At 44.3% G+C, this 17,957-nt stretch overlaps 1 protein-coding gene across 1 annotated transcript in view; it reads right to left on the bottom strand.

The window, feature by feature from the left end:
- arhgap39 (Rho GTPase activating protein 39) overlaps nt 1-17,957 on the bottom strand; it is a 144,978-nt gene that overhangs the window by 49,909 nt on the left and 77,112 nt on the right. Inside the window, exon 3 of the mRNA XM_078231153.1 lies at nt 4,629-4,702. Coding sequence (XP_078087279.1) covers nt 4,629-4,702 — 74 coding nt within the window. The remainder of the gene's footprint in view (nt 1-4,628; nt 4,703-17,957) is intronic.

Below are 17,957 nucleotides of genomic sequence, written 5' to 3'. Positions count from 1 at the left end.
CCCTCACAGTTATCTGTGTTCTACTTCACCTGCCAAACTTTTGCTGATTATGAAAGTTTATTAATGTCCTCCTTTAATTTGTTGCAATTCTCCTCAGTATTCCCCAATTTGGTGTCAACTGCAAACTTTGAAATTGTGTTTTTGATTTCAAAGTCCAAAGAGTTTTTGTAAATTGTGACCAGCAGTGGTCCTAACACTGATCCTTGTGGAACACCCCCATGGAACAACTTCTGCCACTCTGAATAACCTGATAGCAGTCCATTCTGCCACTTGCCCCCTGACTCCACACACTTTGACCTTATTCATTACTCTATTATGAGACACCTAACAGCCTTTTGAAAATCCAAATTAATTAAATCTACTGCATTGCCATTTGTCTACTTTGTCTCAACGATTTAATAAGACTAGTAAAGCAGAATTTTCCCTTTTGAAATCTATGCTGAAGATACACGATTATATTTCTAAATTTTCTTCCATTCTCTCCTGATTCCATTATTTTTCCTACCACTGATGATAAGCTGACTGGTCAATAATTCCCCGCTTTGTCCTTCTTCTGAAACATAGGAATTACATTGTTATCTGTCAGACCTCAGGCACTACACCATTTTCTAACCAATTATTACATATGAGCAGTAACACTTCTCCCCCAGGTTTTTTTTCAAGAGATTCTTCTCAATGAATGGATGTAAACCATTCAGATCAGGCACTTCATCCTCTTTGGGTTTGTTAAGTTTATCGAATGAGTCTCTTCTTTATTTTAATGCACCTATTCATTAATCATATCATTCAATGTCATGTCCCATCTCCTTGGTAAATACAGACGCAAAATAATTATTTAATATTTCTGCCCAAGCTCTATTGTTACCTACAATATTATCCTGCCCATCCCTAATGGTTCTGTCCCCATCACAGTCTTCCTTTTTTACTGATATAGAACATAGAACATTACAGCGCAGTACAGGCCCTTCGGCCCTCGATGTTGCGCCGACCAGTGGAACCAATCTAAAGCCCCTCTAATCTACACTATTCCAATATCATCCATATGTTTATCCAATAACCATTTGAATGCTCTTAATGTTGACGAGTCCACTACTGCTGCAGGCAGGGCATTCCACGCCCTTACTACTCTCTGAGTAAAGAACCTACCTCTAACATCTGTCCTATATCTCTCACCCCTCAATATTTTACTGTTTTGTTTTACGGTTTTGCTCATTTAATTTCATAGTTCCTCTTTGCCTTCCTAATTGTTTGTGACTTCTCTTCCAGCCTCTTGGCATTCTGGCTTTCCCTGCACTCCTCTGCTGTCTATGAATTTAGTGTATGCCTCTTCCCTAACCCTCAATTGTTCCCACATCTTATTTTTTGGCTTGGTAATAGAGGGCACAGGGTTTGGCAGGTGCTGTTTCAGTAATCTTGGAGAGTTGCTTCAGGGCATCCTTTCAATAAATATTGTGGCCACAATGTACTGGGGATGGGGGGCCAGTGGCAGATATGGCGATCAGAGAACCAAATGGATGGGCCATATATGGATTCATGGATTGGCCATGCTAAACTGCCCCTTAGTGTTAGGGGGACTAGCTAGTGTAAATGCACGGGGTTATGGGGATAGGGGCTGGGTGGGATTGTGATCAACGCAGACTCGAAGGGCCGAATGGCCTCCTTCTGCACTGTAAAATTCTATGATATACCCTGGATGGTGTCGAGCTTCAGTTTGCTTGTGGCTATACTTATCCAGGCAAGTGGTTAATTTCCACCACACTCCTGACCTAGACCTTGTAAGCTTTAAGGTGGAGGGAGGTGAACTACTTGTCCAGCCTCTGGTCTGGTCTAGTAAAGCTCCTGGATACCGATGCTTCCCGGGAGGTTGTTTGGGTATTTTCTTGTTGGAGATAGTCATTGTCTGGCATATTGTGGCATGAAGGATCAGAGTCACTCATCAGTTCAAGACTGGACGCTGTCCAGGTTGACGTGGCCTGTCCCATTATTGCAGCAGTTCTGAGAACAATGTCGATTCAGCAACAGACAGTCCCAATCGCGACAGATGGAAGGTCATTTATGCAGCTGAAGATTTGAGGCTGGGAGGATTGATCTCTGCAAACCACCACGATTCATCCTGTGTGTTAGCTGTGACTCCTGCTACTGCAGGCTTTTCCTACCGATCTCAGTGTTGTTAGAGCTACTGTGATGCCACTCAAGATCCTAACCAGTGCCATCACAGGGGCAACAAGGGTTGGACGTGAGCCGAAAGAAAAGTGGCAGAGCACGAAGAATAGGGGACATGTCCTCTCTCTGTCTGACTCCAAAAACCAGATAGATGCTCTGGCCATTTCATTCATTTGCGAGACCTTGTGTGGGCAAACGTGGGAACACGTTCACCAACATTCCACCAGTGACTGCTAATAAAAGCAATAAAATCCATTGAAAATGCATTGTGACCTCCTGAGAATATGAAAGGCAATTGTATTGTTTTAAGGTCCTTTAGAAAGTAACTAGTTAGTCTCCTGTGAAGCTGTTTGTCTCTTCACTCTTAAATCTGGCCGAGACTGATTATGCAAAGTTGCGTCTAATTCAATTTCTACTTCTGCTTTGATAAGGCAATTACACACTAGAGGTGCAGAGCACACTCTCATGCTCAATAAAACATCTCTGTTGAAAGGGACACTTGCTCTTCATTAAGGCAGACTTTAACGGATGCAGATTAAAGGCTGGGAAGAAAAGGGTTTACAATCATTTTCTCTTGTTTGATGTGAGACAAATTAGCAGTCAAAAGGTGGAATGAAGGATGGCAGGATTAACATCTGCTGCAGGAGATGGTAACCTTACATTGATTTCAATTGCCAGCTCGAATCCTCTGGAGCTGCAGGCTCACATTTGTTTCCAATTTGCAGCCAGTTCACATTCAGTGCCTTTGTTTAAACATTAAAAAAAAATCTCCCCCATAAACGTAAGGAATAGGAGCAGATATCTGCCCCTCCGAGCATGCACCACAACTGCGTTTGCACCAACATGTCCTGGGGTACAATCCCCTGCTGCACTGAACCAGCAGCTTATCAGCTTCTGTGCTCCAACTAGCCTGAAGTCTGGTGCAGAAAGTGACCCCTCCCACCCACTGGAAATTTTAACTGGACCCACTGAGGGGGAAACGAATTTCAACGGAGCAAAATCTAGTGATATAGGAACAAGAACAAGGCCATTCACCGCCCACTCCCCTTCGAGTCTGTTTCACCATTAACGGCTGACCTGAATATTAACTGCATCGACCTACCTGGATTCCATATCCTTTAGTACACTTCCTGAACAAAAATATCAATCTCAATTCTCAACAGATTCCTCGCTTCAATAGTAGAGCGTGAGGAAGAGTTTCCTTTGTGTCAAGTATCAGTTTTGGACATTGCACCCGAGCAACTGGGCTTTAATTTTAAGATAAAACTCCCCTTTGTTTTGGTCTCCTCCAGCAGGAACAATAGTTTGTCTCTATCTACCCTAGCAAATCATTCTTAATCATCTTAAACACCTCAATTAAATCTGTATCTTGCCACAGATGCTGCCATTCCCTGCTGAGCTTTTCCAGCATTTTCTGTTTCTAATTTCAGATTTCCAGCATCCACAATACTCTGCTTTTCGATTAAATCACCCCTTAACCTCGACACTCAGGAGGATACAAACCCGGTCTGTATAACCTGTCCTCATAATTTTACCCTTAAAGGGCTGTAGAATGAGCATCTGACTGAGTGGGTTAGATTAGAACCAGGGCTAAGGTGTGGCTGGGCATTAGTCAGGATAGAAGCAGATTTGTCCTCTACAGTCACATTGTCTCCTTTTAAGTATGCAGAAAGGCAGCTTCACTCAGATCCTGGTGTGTGTCCAGTGCTCCTGGAACAATCCCCACCGGAACTCATTCAGGTGAAGATGATACATATAAAATATTGTAACTCCAGCGTGCTGCATCATGAAGTTCTGACCATTGTATTTATCACTTACCTCAAGCAAGCCCCTTTGCTGCAAATTCTCATTTCACCTGAACTACCAGTCAGAGAGTAACTAGGCGAGCCAAAGCTCTTTCTCATCTTCGTTGTCTAACTGCCTTGCCGAGCAATGTAGTTCTTCCAAACTTTCTCAAAGGGCTTGAATTAACATAATAAAAGCACTACAGCACTGAAGTACTCCACTTTTGTATCGACATTAATATAACCTCAACAGTGCCGAGCCAATGCCCCTGTGTTACAGCTTCTACTCATGTTAAACTAGTTGTCTGTTAGCTCAATATGATCGAATGTATGTTATGTTTGTCACTCACCCCCAGCCAGAACCCTTGTGTTATGATCTCCAGTGAAGGTCACTCAGCTCTCACACCCAGCTGGGTTTGAATGAGTGGATCCTTTTGTCCGGTTGTCATCGAACCAATCACTTCTGTATCCTGGTTATCAAAACTTGCTCAGCGATCAATACGTTTCGACACAAGTGTTCTTCCCCTCCCCTCCCCTCATGACATCATTCCTCCCAAAACATTGGGAGCTTTGTCCTTTGGGCTTGTGAAGGCCAGTACAAGTGATCAAGCACAAGTAGATAGATTCATATTAACACATCAGCATAATCTATACTGGGAAATAGAAGAGAAACTCCGTTACCTTCTTTGCTCCGGTCAGAGCCGATTTCTGCAGTTTACGGTAGCAGTACTTAGCATACGTGCTAATAGCAACACCTATCAAAGAGGAACAGAGAACCGTTAGACATGGGATGTAAATCATGTTTAACTGGGAAACAATAAGGTGCATCTGGGTGTGTGTGTATTTGTGTATATTTTCTATTTTTGTAAAAACATCAACAGCAACTGCTCCTGAATTTAGCTTGAAAAACAATTCTCAATGTAGAACGGAATAGAATCCCTGCAGTGCAGAAGGTGGCCATTTATCCCTTCGAGCCTGCACCGACAACAATCCCACCCAAGCCCTCTCCCCATAACCCCACCTGTTAACCTTGCTAGTCTCCCTGATTCTAAGAGACAATTTAGCACGGCCATTCCACCTAACCTGCACTTCTTTGGAGTGTGGGAGGAAACCGGAGCACCTGGAGGAAACCCACGCAGACACGGGGAGAATGTGTAAACTGCACACAGACAGTCACCCGAGGCCAGAATTGGACCCGGGTCCCTGGCGCTGTGAGGCAGCAATGCTAACCACTGTGCCACCTTGTTGCTCTATGGGCAATATGGCACTGTTGATCTAATTAAAAGAATTACTCAACTCATTTTGAGTATGACTTACATGGAAGAACAAAGAACAAAGAAAATTACAGCACAGGAACAGGCCCTTCGGCCCTCCAAGCCTGCAACGACCATGCTGCCCGACTGAACTAAAACCCCCTACCCTTCCGGGGACCATATCCCTCTATTCCCATCCTTAAAAGTCACTACCGTATCCGCTTCCACTACCTCCCCCGGCAATGAGTTCCAGGCACCCACCACTCTCTGTGTAAAACATCTGCCTCGTACATCTCCTTTAAAGCTTGTCCCTCGCACCTTAAACCTGTGCCCCCTAGTAATTGACTCTTCCACCCTGGGAAAAAACTTCTGACTATCCACTCTGTCAGAAGTCTCACAACACTAGGTTAAAGTCCAACAGGTTTATTTGGTAGCACAAGCCACTAGCTTTCGGAGTGCTGCCCCTTCATCAGGTGAGTGGGAGTGGGAGTTCACCTGATGAAGGGGCAGTGCTCCGAAAGCTTGTGGCTTGTGCTACCAAATAAACCTGTTGGACTTTAACCTGGTATTGTGAGACTTCTTACTGTGTTTACCCCAGTCCAACGCCGGCATCTCCACATCATGGTATCCACTCTTTCCATGCCTCTCCTAATCTTGTAGACTTCTATCAGGTCTTCCCTCAACCTCCGTTGCTCCAGTGAGAACAAACCAAGTTTCTCCAACCTCTCCTCATAGCTAATGCCTTCCATACCAGGTAACATCCTGGTAAATCCTTTCTGTACCTTCTCCAAAGCCTTCACATCCTTCTGGTAGTGTGGCGACCAGAATTGAACACTATATTCCAAGTGCCGCCTAACTAAGGTACTATAAAGCTGCCAATTTTTAAACTCAATACCCTGGCCAATGAAGGCAAGCATGCCGTATGCCTTCTTGACTACCTTCTCCACCTGCATTGCCACTTTCAGTGACCTCTGTACCTGTACACCCAGATCCCTTTGCCTATCAATACTCTTAAGGGTTCTGCCATTTACTGCATATTGCCTATCTGTATTAAACCTTCATTAGAAGGTCTGACTATCTGTACATTGGTGAGGCATTAGGTGCTCTAGGGGGTTGCAGTCTCTCCTGATTGGCCTGGTAAGGACTCAAAGAACAAAGAACAAACAAAGAACAGTACAGCACAGGAAACAGGCCCTTCGGCCCTCCAAGCCTGTGCCGCTCCTTGGTCCAACTAGACCAATCGTTTGTATCCCTCCATTCCCAGGCTGCTCATGTGACTATCCAGGTAAGTCTTAAACGATGTCAGCGTGCCTGCCTCCACCACCCTACTTGGCAGCGCATTCCAGGCCCCCACCACCCTCTGTGTAAAAAACGTCCCTCTGATGTCTGAGTTATACTTCGCCCCTCTCAGCTTGAGCCCGTGACCCCTCGTGATCGTCACCTCCGACCTGGGAAAAAGCTTCCCACTGTTCACCCTATCTATACCCTTCATAATCTTGTATACCTCTATTAGATCTCCCCTCATTCTCCGTCTTTCCAAGGAGAACAACCCCAGTCTACCCAATCTCTCCTCATAGCTAAGACCCTCCATACCAGGCAACATCCTGGTAAACCTTCTCTGCACTCTCTCCAATGCCTCCACGTCCTTCTGGTAGTGCGGCGACCAGAACTGGACGCAGTACTCCAAATGTGGCCTAACCAGCGTTCTATACAGCTGCATCATCAGACTCCAGTTTTTATACTCTATACCCCGTCCTATAAAGGCAAGCATACCATATGCCTTCTTCACCACCTTCTCCACCTGTGTTGCCACCTTCAAGGATTTGTGGACTTGCACACCTAGGTCCCTCTGTGTTTCTATACTCCTGATGACTCTGCCATTTATTGTATAACTCCTCCCTACATTATTTCTTCCAAAATGCATCACTTCGCATTTATCCGGATTAAACTCCATCTGCCACCTCTCCGCCCAATTTTCCAGCCTATCTATATCCTGCTGTATTGCCCGACAATGCTCTTCGCTATCCGCAATTCCAGCCATCTTCGTGTCATCCGCAAACTTGCTGATTACACCAGTTACACCTTCTTCCAAATCATTTATATATATCACAAATAGCAGAGGTCCCAGTACAGAGCCCTGTGGAACACCACTGGTCACAGACGTCCAGCCGGAAAAAGACCCATTGACCACTACCCTCTGTCTCCTATGGCCAAGCCAGTTCTCCACCCATCGAGCCACTTCTCCTTGTATCCCATGAGCCTTAACCTTCTTAACCAACCTGCCATGTGGGACTTTGTCAAATGCCTTACTGAAATCCATATAGATGACATCCACGGCCCTTCCTTCATCGACCGTTTTTGTCACTTCCTCAAAAAACTCCACCAAATTTGTAAGGCACGACCTCCCTCTTACAAAACCATGCTGTCTGTCACTAATGAGATTGTTTCGTTCTAAATGCACATACATCCTGTCTCTAAGAATCCTCTCCAACAACTTCCCTACCACGGACGTCAAGCTCACCGGCCTATAATTTCCTGGGTTATCCCTGCTACCCTTCTTAAACAACGGGACCACATTCGCTATCCTCCAATCCTCAGGGACCTCACCCGTGTCCAAAGAAGCGACAAAGATTTCCGTCAGAGGCCCAGCAATTTCACCTCTCGTCTCCCTGAGCAGTCGAGGATAGATGCCATCAGGCCCTGGGGCTTTGTCAGTTTTAATGTTCCCTAAAAAACCTAACACTTCCTCTCTTGTAATGGAGATTTTCTCTAACGGGTCAACACCTCCCTCCGAGACACTCCCGGTTAACACGCCCCTCTCCTTCGTGAATACCGATGCAAAGTATTCATTTAGGATCTCCCCTATTCCCTTGGGTTCTAAGCATAATTCCCCTCCTTTGTCCCTGAGAGGTCCGATTTTCTCCCTGACAACTCTTTTGTTCCTAACGTATGAATAGAATGCCTTAGGATTCTCCTTAATCCTGCCTGCCAAGAACATCTCGTGACCTCTTTTTGCCCTTCTAACTCCCCGTTTGAGATCTTTCCTACTCTCTCTGTATTCCTCCAGAGCTCCATCTGTTTTCAGTTGCCTGGACTTAACGTACGCCTCCCTTTTCATTTTAATCAGATCCTCAATTTCCCTGGTTATCCACGGCTCTCGAATCCTACCTTTCCTATCTTTCCTTTTTACAGGCACATGCCTATCCTGCAGCCTTATCAATAGTTCCTTAAAAGACTCCCACATGCCAGACGCGGACTTACCCTCGAACATCCTCTCCCAATCAACATCCACCAATTCCTGCCTAATCCGGCTATAGTCAGCCTTCCCCCAATTTAGCACCCTGCCCGTAGGACAGCACTCATCCTTGTCCATTACTATCCTAAAGTTAACAGAGTTGTGGTCACTATTTGCCTCATGTTCCCCAACCGAAACTTTGACGACCTGACCGGGCTCATTTCCCAGAACTAGGTCCAGTATAGCCCCCTCTCCAGTCGGGCTATCTACATACTGTTCCAAAGAACCTTCCAGTACGCATTTTACAAATTCCTCCCCGTCCGGACCCCCAGCTCTAAGCACTTTCCAGTCTGTGCCAGGGAAATTAAAGTCCCCCACTACAACAACCCTATGTTTTCTGCACCTATCCAGAATCTCCTGACATATCCTCTGCACCTATCCAGAATCTCCTGACATATCCTGACTCATCAGACACTGTTAGAGAGAAATGTTAGGTTTGTGGGATGCTTCACGGGAATCCTGGGTCCCCATGTCTGCTGATTTGAGGAATTAGCAGGTAGGATATCTTGTGCATTCCCAAGTCCAGAAAGTTTGTCAATTGCTTTTTTCCATTTGGGATCACTATTGATATTACAAGCCCATGTACTTTGGAACTTCCACCCCCCTAGTCTATCTAAGCTCCAAACTCCGACTGCCCATACTTCCTCCCCCAAGTTATCACCTTAGTTTTAGTATTACCTTGCCTCAGTCGAAATGTGATGGTTTCTGACCTTTCCTACCAGGACTTGATCTGCATAATCCAGTCTGACACAGCAGTCTGGCAGTGAAGGAGTGTTGGATTATTGGGGATGCAGGGTTATTGGGGGAGCTGTTTAATTCAGGCCTCTGGTGCAGAGCTTGAAGATTGCACGATCTTACAGAGAAGCAGCAAGCTTTCCCCCTCGTATCTAATCCAACATCCTTCCCCTCAAGCAAACCCCAAAATTAAACAGGTCATTTATCAAATTCAAAAGACTGTACACTGAGGAAATAAAGCTGTCATATTTGTCAACAGATAGTGACAGCGTTACAAAATACTCAGTTGGCTGTGAAACACATTGGGATGTCCTGAGGAGATAGAAGTGGCTGTTATCAATGCAAGTTCTACCTTTCCTTAAAATAAAGATCAATCACATTGTCTCCTGGAACTCCCAAAACCTTCTCCAAGATAAGGCATCGCTCCTTTCTCATCTTCCTACCTCCAGCTGCTCTGAAACCATCTAACCAGGAAAGCTGGATTGGCCTGCTCCGATACCTCAAGAAATACTACATTCAGGGGCACGATAATCTCCCGACAAGCATCAATTTGGTGTTCTCTCACTCACCGTTGGGAAACCTCATGTCCTTCACTTGACTTGTCTTCACAATGACATAGACCAACAACTCGAACTGCCAACGATCCTGACCACCAGTACAATTAGCTCAGCCCTAATCGGCTGCTGCACTGTCTTTGAACAAGTAATCAAAGCAAACAAACACAGCGTAGTTATCACCCAAAACAGTGACAGTAGCTGCACTTACATTTCAAATAGTGAACATGATTCCTGTAACGGCAACACATGATTTATCCTTGATGGCAGTACAAAGGTGCAAACATGGTATTGTTCAGACTAAATCAATGGCACTATCTGAAGCAGGACAGGGACTTTTCCCCCAGGTCCTACTGAGCAATCCTCCCTCAGCTAATATGCCTAGAAATAAGATTAACTTTCGCTGTGGTTATCCCGATGTTGCAACCAGCCTTCACTTACACACATAAAAACAGTGACTAATACAAGTTTCACTTTTTGTTTAATTTTTATAGAGGAAAATTGCATTAAGCTAATGTCGTGTTAATTAAAATCCTGTGACGCTCTCAATTGTTCAGTGCTGGAACTGTGATCATCAGTACTTCACCCTAACATTGCATTACATAGAATTTACAGCACACAAATAGGCCATTCGGCCCAAGGGTCTATGCCATTTTTATATTCCAAACCAGCCTCCTCCCATCCCTCTTCATCCAATTCTATCAACATAACCATCTATTCTTAGAAACAGAGAAAGATTTACCTCGGAATGAGGTAAATGACCGCTGCCACTCTGCATAGCGATCAGCTGGGGGAGGGGGAGGGGAGGGGGTGGCGATTGGTCTGGCAGGGGAGGAGGTGCAAGGGGAGATTGGTCCAGCTGGGGGGTGGGGTTTAAGGCCAAGGAGGCTGGCTATATCTACCAGAATCTCTGTGACAAGTCTCTACTGTTCTCAAAGCCGAGACCTGCACAGGCGCAATTGTGCCCTCTACTGCTATCAGTCGGCTTTCGTGCGACTTAGGCCTCATCCACTCCCCTAGAAATGGATTTCAAGATATTTTCAAACAAAGAGTGCATAAAATTCAACATTTGGATTCACCAAAAAAAATCCGAAACTTTCTCATTGTCATGCATGTTCTGGACATAGAATTTTTTTCATAAGATCTTTAAATCTAGTTGAATGGCAGAGAGTGCTCAAGGGGCTGAATGGCCTCCTCCTGCTCTTATTTCCTATGTTCATATTTCATCCAACACTGGTGATTCATCCACCAAGGATGTTAAAATCTGTAAATCTTCTCCCTCATTATGTTTACTCATCTAATGTTCCACAGTCTTTGGCTACAAGAGCAGATAAAAAATTGGATGGCAAATAATTCCCCAGAGCTTTTCTACCATTTATCAGGCACAAATCAGGGGTGTGACGTGTTATGGACAAGGATAAGGGTTAATTTAAACAGCCACGATTTCTCCTCTCACCATCTGTCCATAAACAGAAAGATGCTTAATTTGCTTTCCCCTTTATGAGTTGTGGCGTATTTCCCAAACCCCTCAGCTTTGGTGTGGTCCTATTTTCTGTGAATAATCCCACAGCAAATTCAAGATGGGATGAACTTAGAGGGTTAGTTTATTTGCACACGCTGAAAATACAGGAGGGAGGTTGCTATGTAGCCCCCTGTGCCTCATACAGTAAAAGAGGGATAGAGAAAGAGAGATATGCAGGGCAAAGGCGACAAAGAAAATAATTATTGTGTCACGTGGGTCCAGAGTCCAGAATCAAAGTCCAATAAGGTATTCCTTCACAGAGATCAGCAGGCTAAAAGCTGATGCTGGGTAATTCACTTTTTCATTGGACTTGACTTCCATGATGAGATACACATGCTGAAATGAATCAGTCTTGCAGATGATGGTACATAAGTTCCAATAGAAACAGTGTAAATGGGGCCCGGTATTCAGCCTGGACAAAGCCCCTTTGCTGCACTGATGCTTGGAAGTATAGCAGGGCAACATAACAGGTTCCATCAGCTAGAGGGTCATATCATATGACTCCCACCTCTTCAGAGTCTTTGGCAAAGGTTGTGTATCCCCTTGTCTGGGTTCCCAAGATGGTAAAATGTTCTAATCATTAAGACTTGAAACAAAGGATGTGGAGTCCTTTGTCGGAGCAGATGAATAGGCTCTGGTTGGTCAGGTCCGGCTTATGGAAAGCAGATGGCCGTTGTACAGTTCTCTTTGAATTTGGTCTCTGCAGACCACATGAGTCATTCGTATCTCTTCAGAGGTAACAAAGTACCAGTTTCTGCTCGCCATGGCAACTCCTTTTGTTCAGGGTCACAGTTTCAGCAATTTTAAAATTTTAGAAATTAGCCACAAGGAAATCTATACATGTAGTGAGGTCTTAGTCCTCTGAAGATGGAATACTTTTTGCTTGGCTGGATGAGTGCCACTCTAATACTCAAGAAACAGGACAAAGCAGCCCACTTGAACCGCACTCCATCCCCGCCACCGTAAACATTTACTCCCTCCGCCACCAATGCAAGGTGGCTGCTATGTGCACCAGTTACAAACTATACTGGAGGATTCATCAAGATTTCTTCAATCTAAATCCACCATCTAGTGAAGTATAAGGGAACAACAGGAGATGTTATTAATGGAAGTGTTAGAATTCAAAAAGAGGGTACAAAAACTAGCATAAGGGCACTTTATCTGAATGCTCGTAGCATTCGAAACAAGGTAAATGAGTTGGCGGCACGAGTCATTGCGAATGAGTATGATTTGGTGGCCATTACAGAGATATGGTTGCAAGATGGTCACGACTGGGAGTTAAATATCCAGCGATATCAGGCTGTTTGGAGGGACCGACAGGAAGGTAAGGGAGATGGTGTAGCTCTGATATTAAGGATGACATCAGGTAGTGAGAGATGATATTGGTTCTATGGAAAAAAAGGTTGAATCCATTTGAGTGGAAATTAGAAATAGTAAGGAGAAAAAGTCACTGATAGGCGTAGTCTATAGGCCACCAAATAATAACATAATGGTAGGGCGAGAAATAAACAAAGAAATAACTGATGCATGTAAAACTGGTACAGCAATTATCATGGGGGATTTTAATCTACGCGTCAATTGGTCAAACCAGGTTGGTCCAGGCAGCCTTGAGAAGGAGTTCATAGAATGTATCCGTGATAGCTTCCTTGAACAGTATATAAAGGAACCTACAAGGGAGCAAGCTATCCTAGATCTGGTCCTGTGTAATGAGACAGGAATAATTAATGACTTTATAGTTAGGGATCCTCTTGGAAGAAGTGATCACAGTATGGTTGAATTTAAAATACAGATGGAGGATGAGAAGGTAAAATCCAATCCCAGTGTCTTGTACTTAAACAAAGAAGACGACATTGGAATGAGGGAGGTGTTGGCTAAGGTAGACTGGGAGCAGAAACTTTATGGTGGGACAATTGAGGAACAGTGGAGGACTTTCAAAGCGATCTTTCACAGTGCTCAGCAAAAGTATAACCAGTGATAAGGAAGGGCTGTAGAAAAAGAGATAATCAGCCATGGATATCTAAGGAAATAAAGGAGGGTATCAAATTGAAAGAAAATGCATACAAAGTGGCAAAGATTAGTGGGAAACTAGAGGATTGGGAAATCTTTAAAGGTCAACAGAAAGCCATGAAAAAAGCTATAAAGAAAAGTAAGATGGATTATGAGAGTAAACTAGCTCAGAATATAAAAACAGATCGCAAAAGTTTCTACAAATATATAAAACAAAAAAGAGTGGCAAAAGTAAACATTGGTCCTTTAGAGGATGAGAAGGGGGATGTAATAACTGGAAATGAGGAAATGGCTGAGGCATTGAACAGGTATTTTGTGTCGATCTTCACAGTGGAAGACACAAATAACATGCCAAAAATTGATGACAGGAAGGCTATGGCAGGTGAGAACCTAGAAACTATTATTATCACGTAAGAGGTAGTGTTGGGCAAGCTAATGGGGCTAAAAGTAGACAAGTCTCCTGGTCCTGATGGAATGCACACAGGGTACTAAAAGAGATGGCGGGGGAAATAGTAAATGCACTAGTAGTAATTTACCAAAGTTCACTGGACCCTGGGGTGGTTCCCGCAGATTGGAAAAGAGCAAATGTGACACCAATGTTTAAAAAAGGAGGTAGACAAAAGGCAGGTAACTCTAGGTCGGTTAGCTTAACTTCTGTAGTAGGGAAAATGCTTGAATCCATCATCAAGGAAGAAATAGCGAGACATCTGGATAAATTGTCCCATTGCAAAGACGCAGCATGGGTTCATGAAGGTAAGGTCATGTTTGACTAATTTGGTGGAATTCTTTGAGAACATTACATGCGCAGTAGGCAATGGGGAACCTGTGGATGTGGTGTATCTGGATTTCCAGAAGGCATTTGACAAGGTGCCACACCAAAGGTTGCTGCATAAGATAAAGTTGCACGGTGTTACGGGTAATGTAATAGCATGGCTGGAGGATTGGTTAACTAACAGAAAGCAAAGAGTGGGGGTAAATGGGTGTTTTTCTGGTTGGCGATCAGTGACTAGTGATGTGCCTCAGGGATCAATGTTGGGACCGCAATTGTTCATGATTTACATAGATGATTTGGAGTTGGGAACCAAGTGTAGTGTGTCAAAATTGGCAGATGACACTAAGATGAGTGGCAGAGCAAAGTGTGCAGAGGACGCTGAAAGTCTGCAAAGGGATATAGATAATCTAAGTCTGGGCAAGGGTCTGGCAGATGGAGTACAATGTTGGTAAATGTGAGGTTATCCATTTTGGTAGGAATAACAGCAAAATGGATTATTATTTAAATGGTAAAAAATTGCAGCATGCTGCTATGCAGAGGGACCTGGGTGTCCTTGTGCATGAATCACAAGAAGTTGGTGTGCAGGTGCAGCAGGTAATTCCCTGAAATTCTTAACTTACAGACCACAATCAGTAAGGATAGGCAACAACACCTCCTCCACGATAATCCTCAACACCTGTGCCCCACAAGGCTGTATTCTCAGCCCCCTACTCTACTCCTTATACACCTATGACTGTGCAGCCAAATTCCCCTCCAATTTGATTTTCAAGTTTGCTGACGACACCATCGTAGTGGGTCGGATCTCAAACAATGACGAGACAGAGAACAGGAATGAGATAGAGAATCTGGTGAACTGGTGCGGCAACAATAATCTCTTCCACAATGTCAACAAAACGAAGGAGATAGTCATCGACTTCAGGAAGCGTAAAGGAGAACATGCCCCTGTCTACATCAATGGGACAGTAAGAAGTCTCACAACACCAGGTTAAAGTCCAACAGTTTTATTTAACCTGTTGGACTTTAACCTGGTGTTGTGAGACTTCTTACTGTGCTTACCCCAGTCCAACGCCGGCATCTCCACATCATGACTACATCAATGGGGACAAAGTAGAAAGGGTCGAGTGCTTCAAGTTTTCACCAACAATCTGTCCTGGCCCCCCATGCCGACACTATAGTTAAGAAAGCCCACCAAAGCCTCTACTTTCTCAGAAGACTAAGGAAATTTGGCATGTCAGCTACAACTCTCACCAACCTTTACAGATGCACCATAGAAAGCATTCTTTCTGGTTGTATCACAGCTGGGTGTGGCTCCTGCTCTGCCCACGACTGCAAGAAACTATAAAAGGTCGTGAATGTAGTCCAATCCATCACGCAAACCAGCCTCCCATCCATTGACTCTGTCTACACTTCCTGCTGCCTCAGCAAAGCAGCCAGCATAATTAAGGACCCCACGCACCCCGGGCATTCTCTCTTCCACCTTCTTCCTTCGGGAAAAAGATACAAAAACCTGAGGTCACGTACCAACCGACTCAAGAACAGCTTCTTCCCTGCTGCTGTCAGACTTTTGAATGGACTTACCTTGCATTAAGTTGATCTTTCTCTACACCCTAGCTATGACTGTAACACTACATTCTGCACTCTCTCGTTTCCTTCTCTATGAACGGTATGCTTTGTCTGTATAGCGCGCAAAAAACAATACTTTTCACTGTATACGAATACATGTGACAATAATAAATCAAATCAAATCAAATCAAAAGAAGGCAAATGGAATTTTGTCCTTTATTGCTAGAGGGATGGAGTTTAAAAACAGTGAGATTATGTTGCAGCTGTATAAGGTGCTGCTGAGGCCACACCTGGAGTACTGTGTACAGTTTTGGTCTCCTTACTTGAGAAAGGATATATTGGCACTGTAGGGGGTGCAGAGAAGATTCACTAGGTTGATTCCGGAGTTGAGAGGGTTGGCTTATGAGGAGAGACTGAGTAGACTGGGGCTATACTCATTGAAATTCAGAAGAATGAGGGGAGATCTTATAGAAACATATAAGATTATGAAGGGAATAGGTAAGATAGAAGCAGGGAAGTTGTTTCCACTGGCAGGTGAAACTAGAACCAGGGGGCATGGCCTCAAAATAAGGGGGAGCAGATTTAAGACTGAGTTGAGGAGGAACTTCTTCACACAAAGGATTGTGAATCTGTTAAAATCTCTGCCCGGTGAAGCAGTTGAGACTTTGAATATTTTTAAGGCAAGGATAGATAAATTTTTAAACGGTAAAGGAATTAAGGGCCATGGTGAGCGGGCAGGTAAGTGGAGCAGAGTCCATGAAAAGATCAGCCATGATCTTACTGAATGGTGGAGCAGGCTCAAGGGGACAGATGGCCTACTCCTGCTCCTAGTTCTGATGTTCTTATTAACATCACATCCAATTTCCTTCCAGGTCACATACACCTTCCTAACCTGGAAGTAGCTGAATACTCCTTTACAGTCATTGGGTCAAATAGCACAGTATAGGCTGAACAGTGCAGTATTACAAGCATACCTTCATCATGCGGAAGTTCTAGAAAGTGGTTCACCACTGTCAAGGATTTTTGCTGCGTCTTCAAGGCAATTAAGTGCAAGTGCAGCAAGTTCTCACCAAGGAGATTAAGGGCGAGATGCATTTGCGTGAAACAAACAGTGGAATGAAGTAAATCTAGTTCTTGCTTTTTAATCTCTGAACTTGCTGGGATTTTCCATCCCAATTTTCCATTTCTTGTGGTACGATATGAAGAATGAACATATTTCAATAGCGTGCAGTGTTAACCTGTAAAGAATACGTGAGTGTGCACCATATACAAAATGTTTATGGCGAGAACCCACACAATCTGATCTCCCCAGGCTGTGATTTCAAAAACCCCCACCTTCTAACCCCCACCTTCTAACCCCCACCTTCTAACTCCCACCTTCTAACCCCCACCTTCTAACCCCCACCTTCTAACTCCCACCTTCTAACTCCCACCTTCTAACCCCCACCTTCTAACCCCCACCTTCTAGCCCCCACCTTCTAACCCCCACCTTCTAACTCCCACCTTCTAACCCCCACCTTCTAACCCCCACCTTCTAACCCCCACCTTCTAACTCCCACCTTCTAACCCCCACCTTCTAACCCCCACCTTCTAACCCCTACCTTCTAACCCCCACCTTCTAACTCCCACCTTCTAACCCCCACCTTCTAACCCCCACCTTCTAACCCCCACCTTCTAACTCCCACCTTCTAACCCCCACCTTCTAACCCCCACCTTCTAACCCTTCCATGGGTTGCTATTATTGCTTTCGATGTTCACAAATTCTCTGTTCAACTTCTCCAGTGCAAAGATCATCTCAATCTCCTGTTTCACATTTCAGCAGGTTACTGATCATTCCACTGATATTTCTGCCTCGTTCACGTTATCTTCACCTTCCTTCTAACTCGATTAAAATGCTTCATTATCATCTTTTGATTCTCAGTTCTGAAAAAGGGTTGAACCCAAAAGGTTAACCTTTTGTCTGTGTTCTCTGCAGATATTAGGTGGCAAGTTATGCCGTTCTGTTTTTGTAATGGTTTTACATTACCTGGCATTCTAATGTATATGACGTGAAGGTCAGAACGTTCTCTAACAATGTTTCACTAAAATGTGTAAATGTCGAATTGGAAACAGCTCTGTCACGTATGATTCAAACATTCACCGAGTTCAAGGAGCGATATTTGCAATTTTGCATTCCTGGTCGTAGCCCACTGGAGATGGTTAGGGCCTGGCAATGCTCACATCAATGACGCGACCTCTTGCTGCAGACCTTGATTCACTAGGCAGCATATTGGCCTCTGAAGTTTGCAGGTTCAAATCTCGCTCTCGAG

This window comes from Mustelus asterias, chromosome 2 (genome assembly GCF_964213995.1).
Source record: "Mustelus asterias chromosome 2, sMusAst1.hap1.1, whole genome shotgun sequence".
NCBI classification, from domain to species: domain Eukaryota; kingdom Metazoa; phylum Chordata; class Chondrichthyes; order Carcharhiniformes; family Triakidae; genus Mustelus; species Mustelus asterias.
This window is presented reverse-complemented; position numbering and strand designations above follow the sequence as displayed.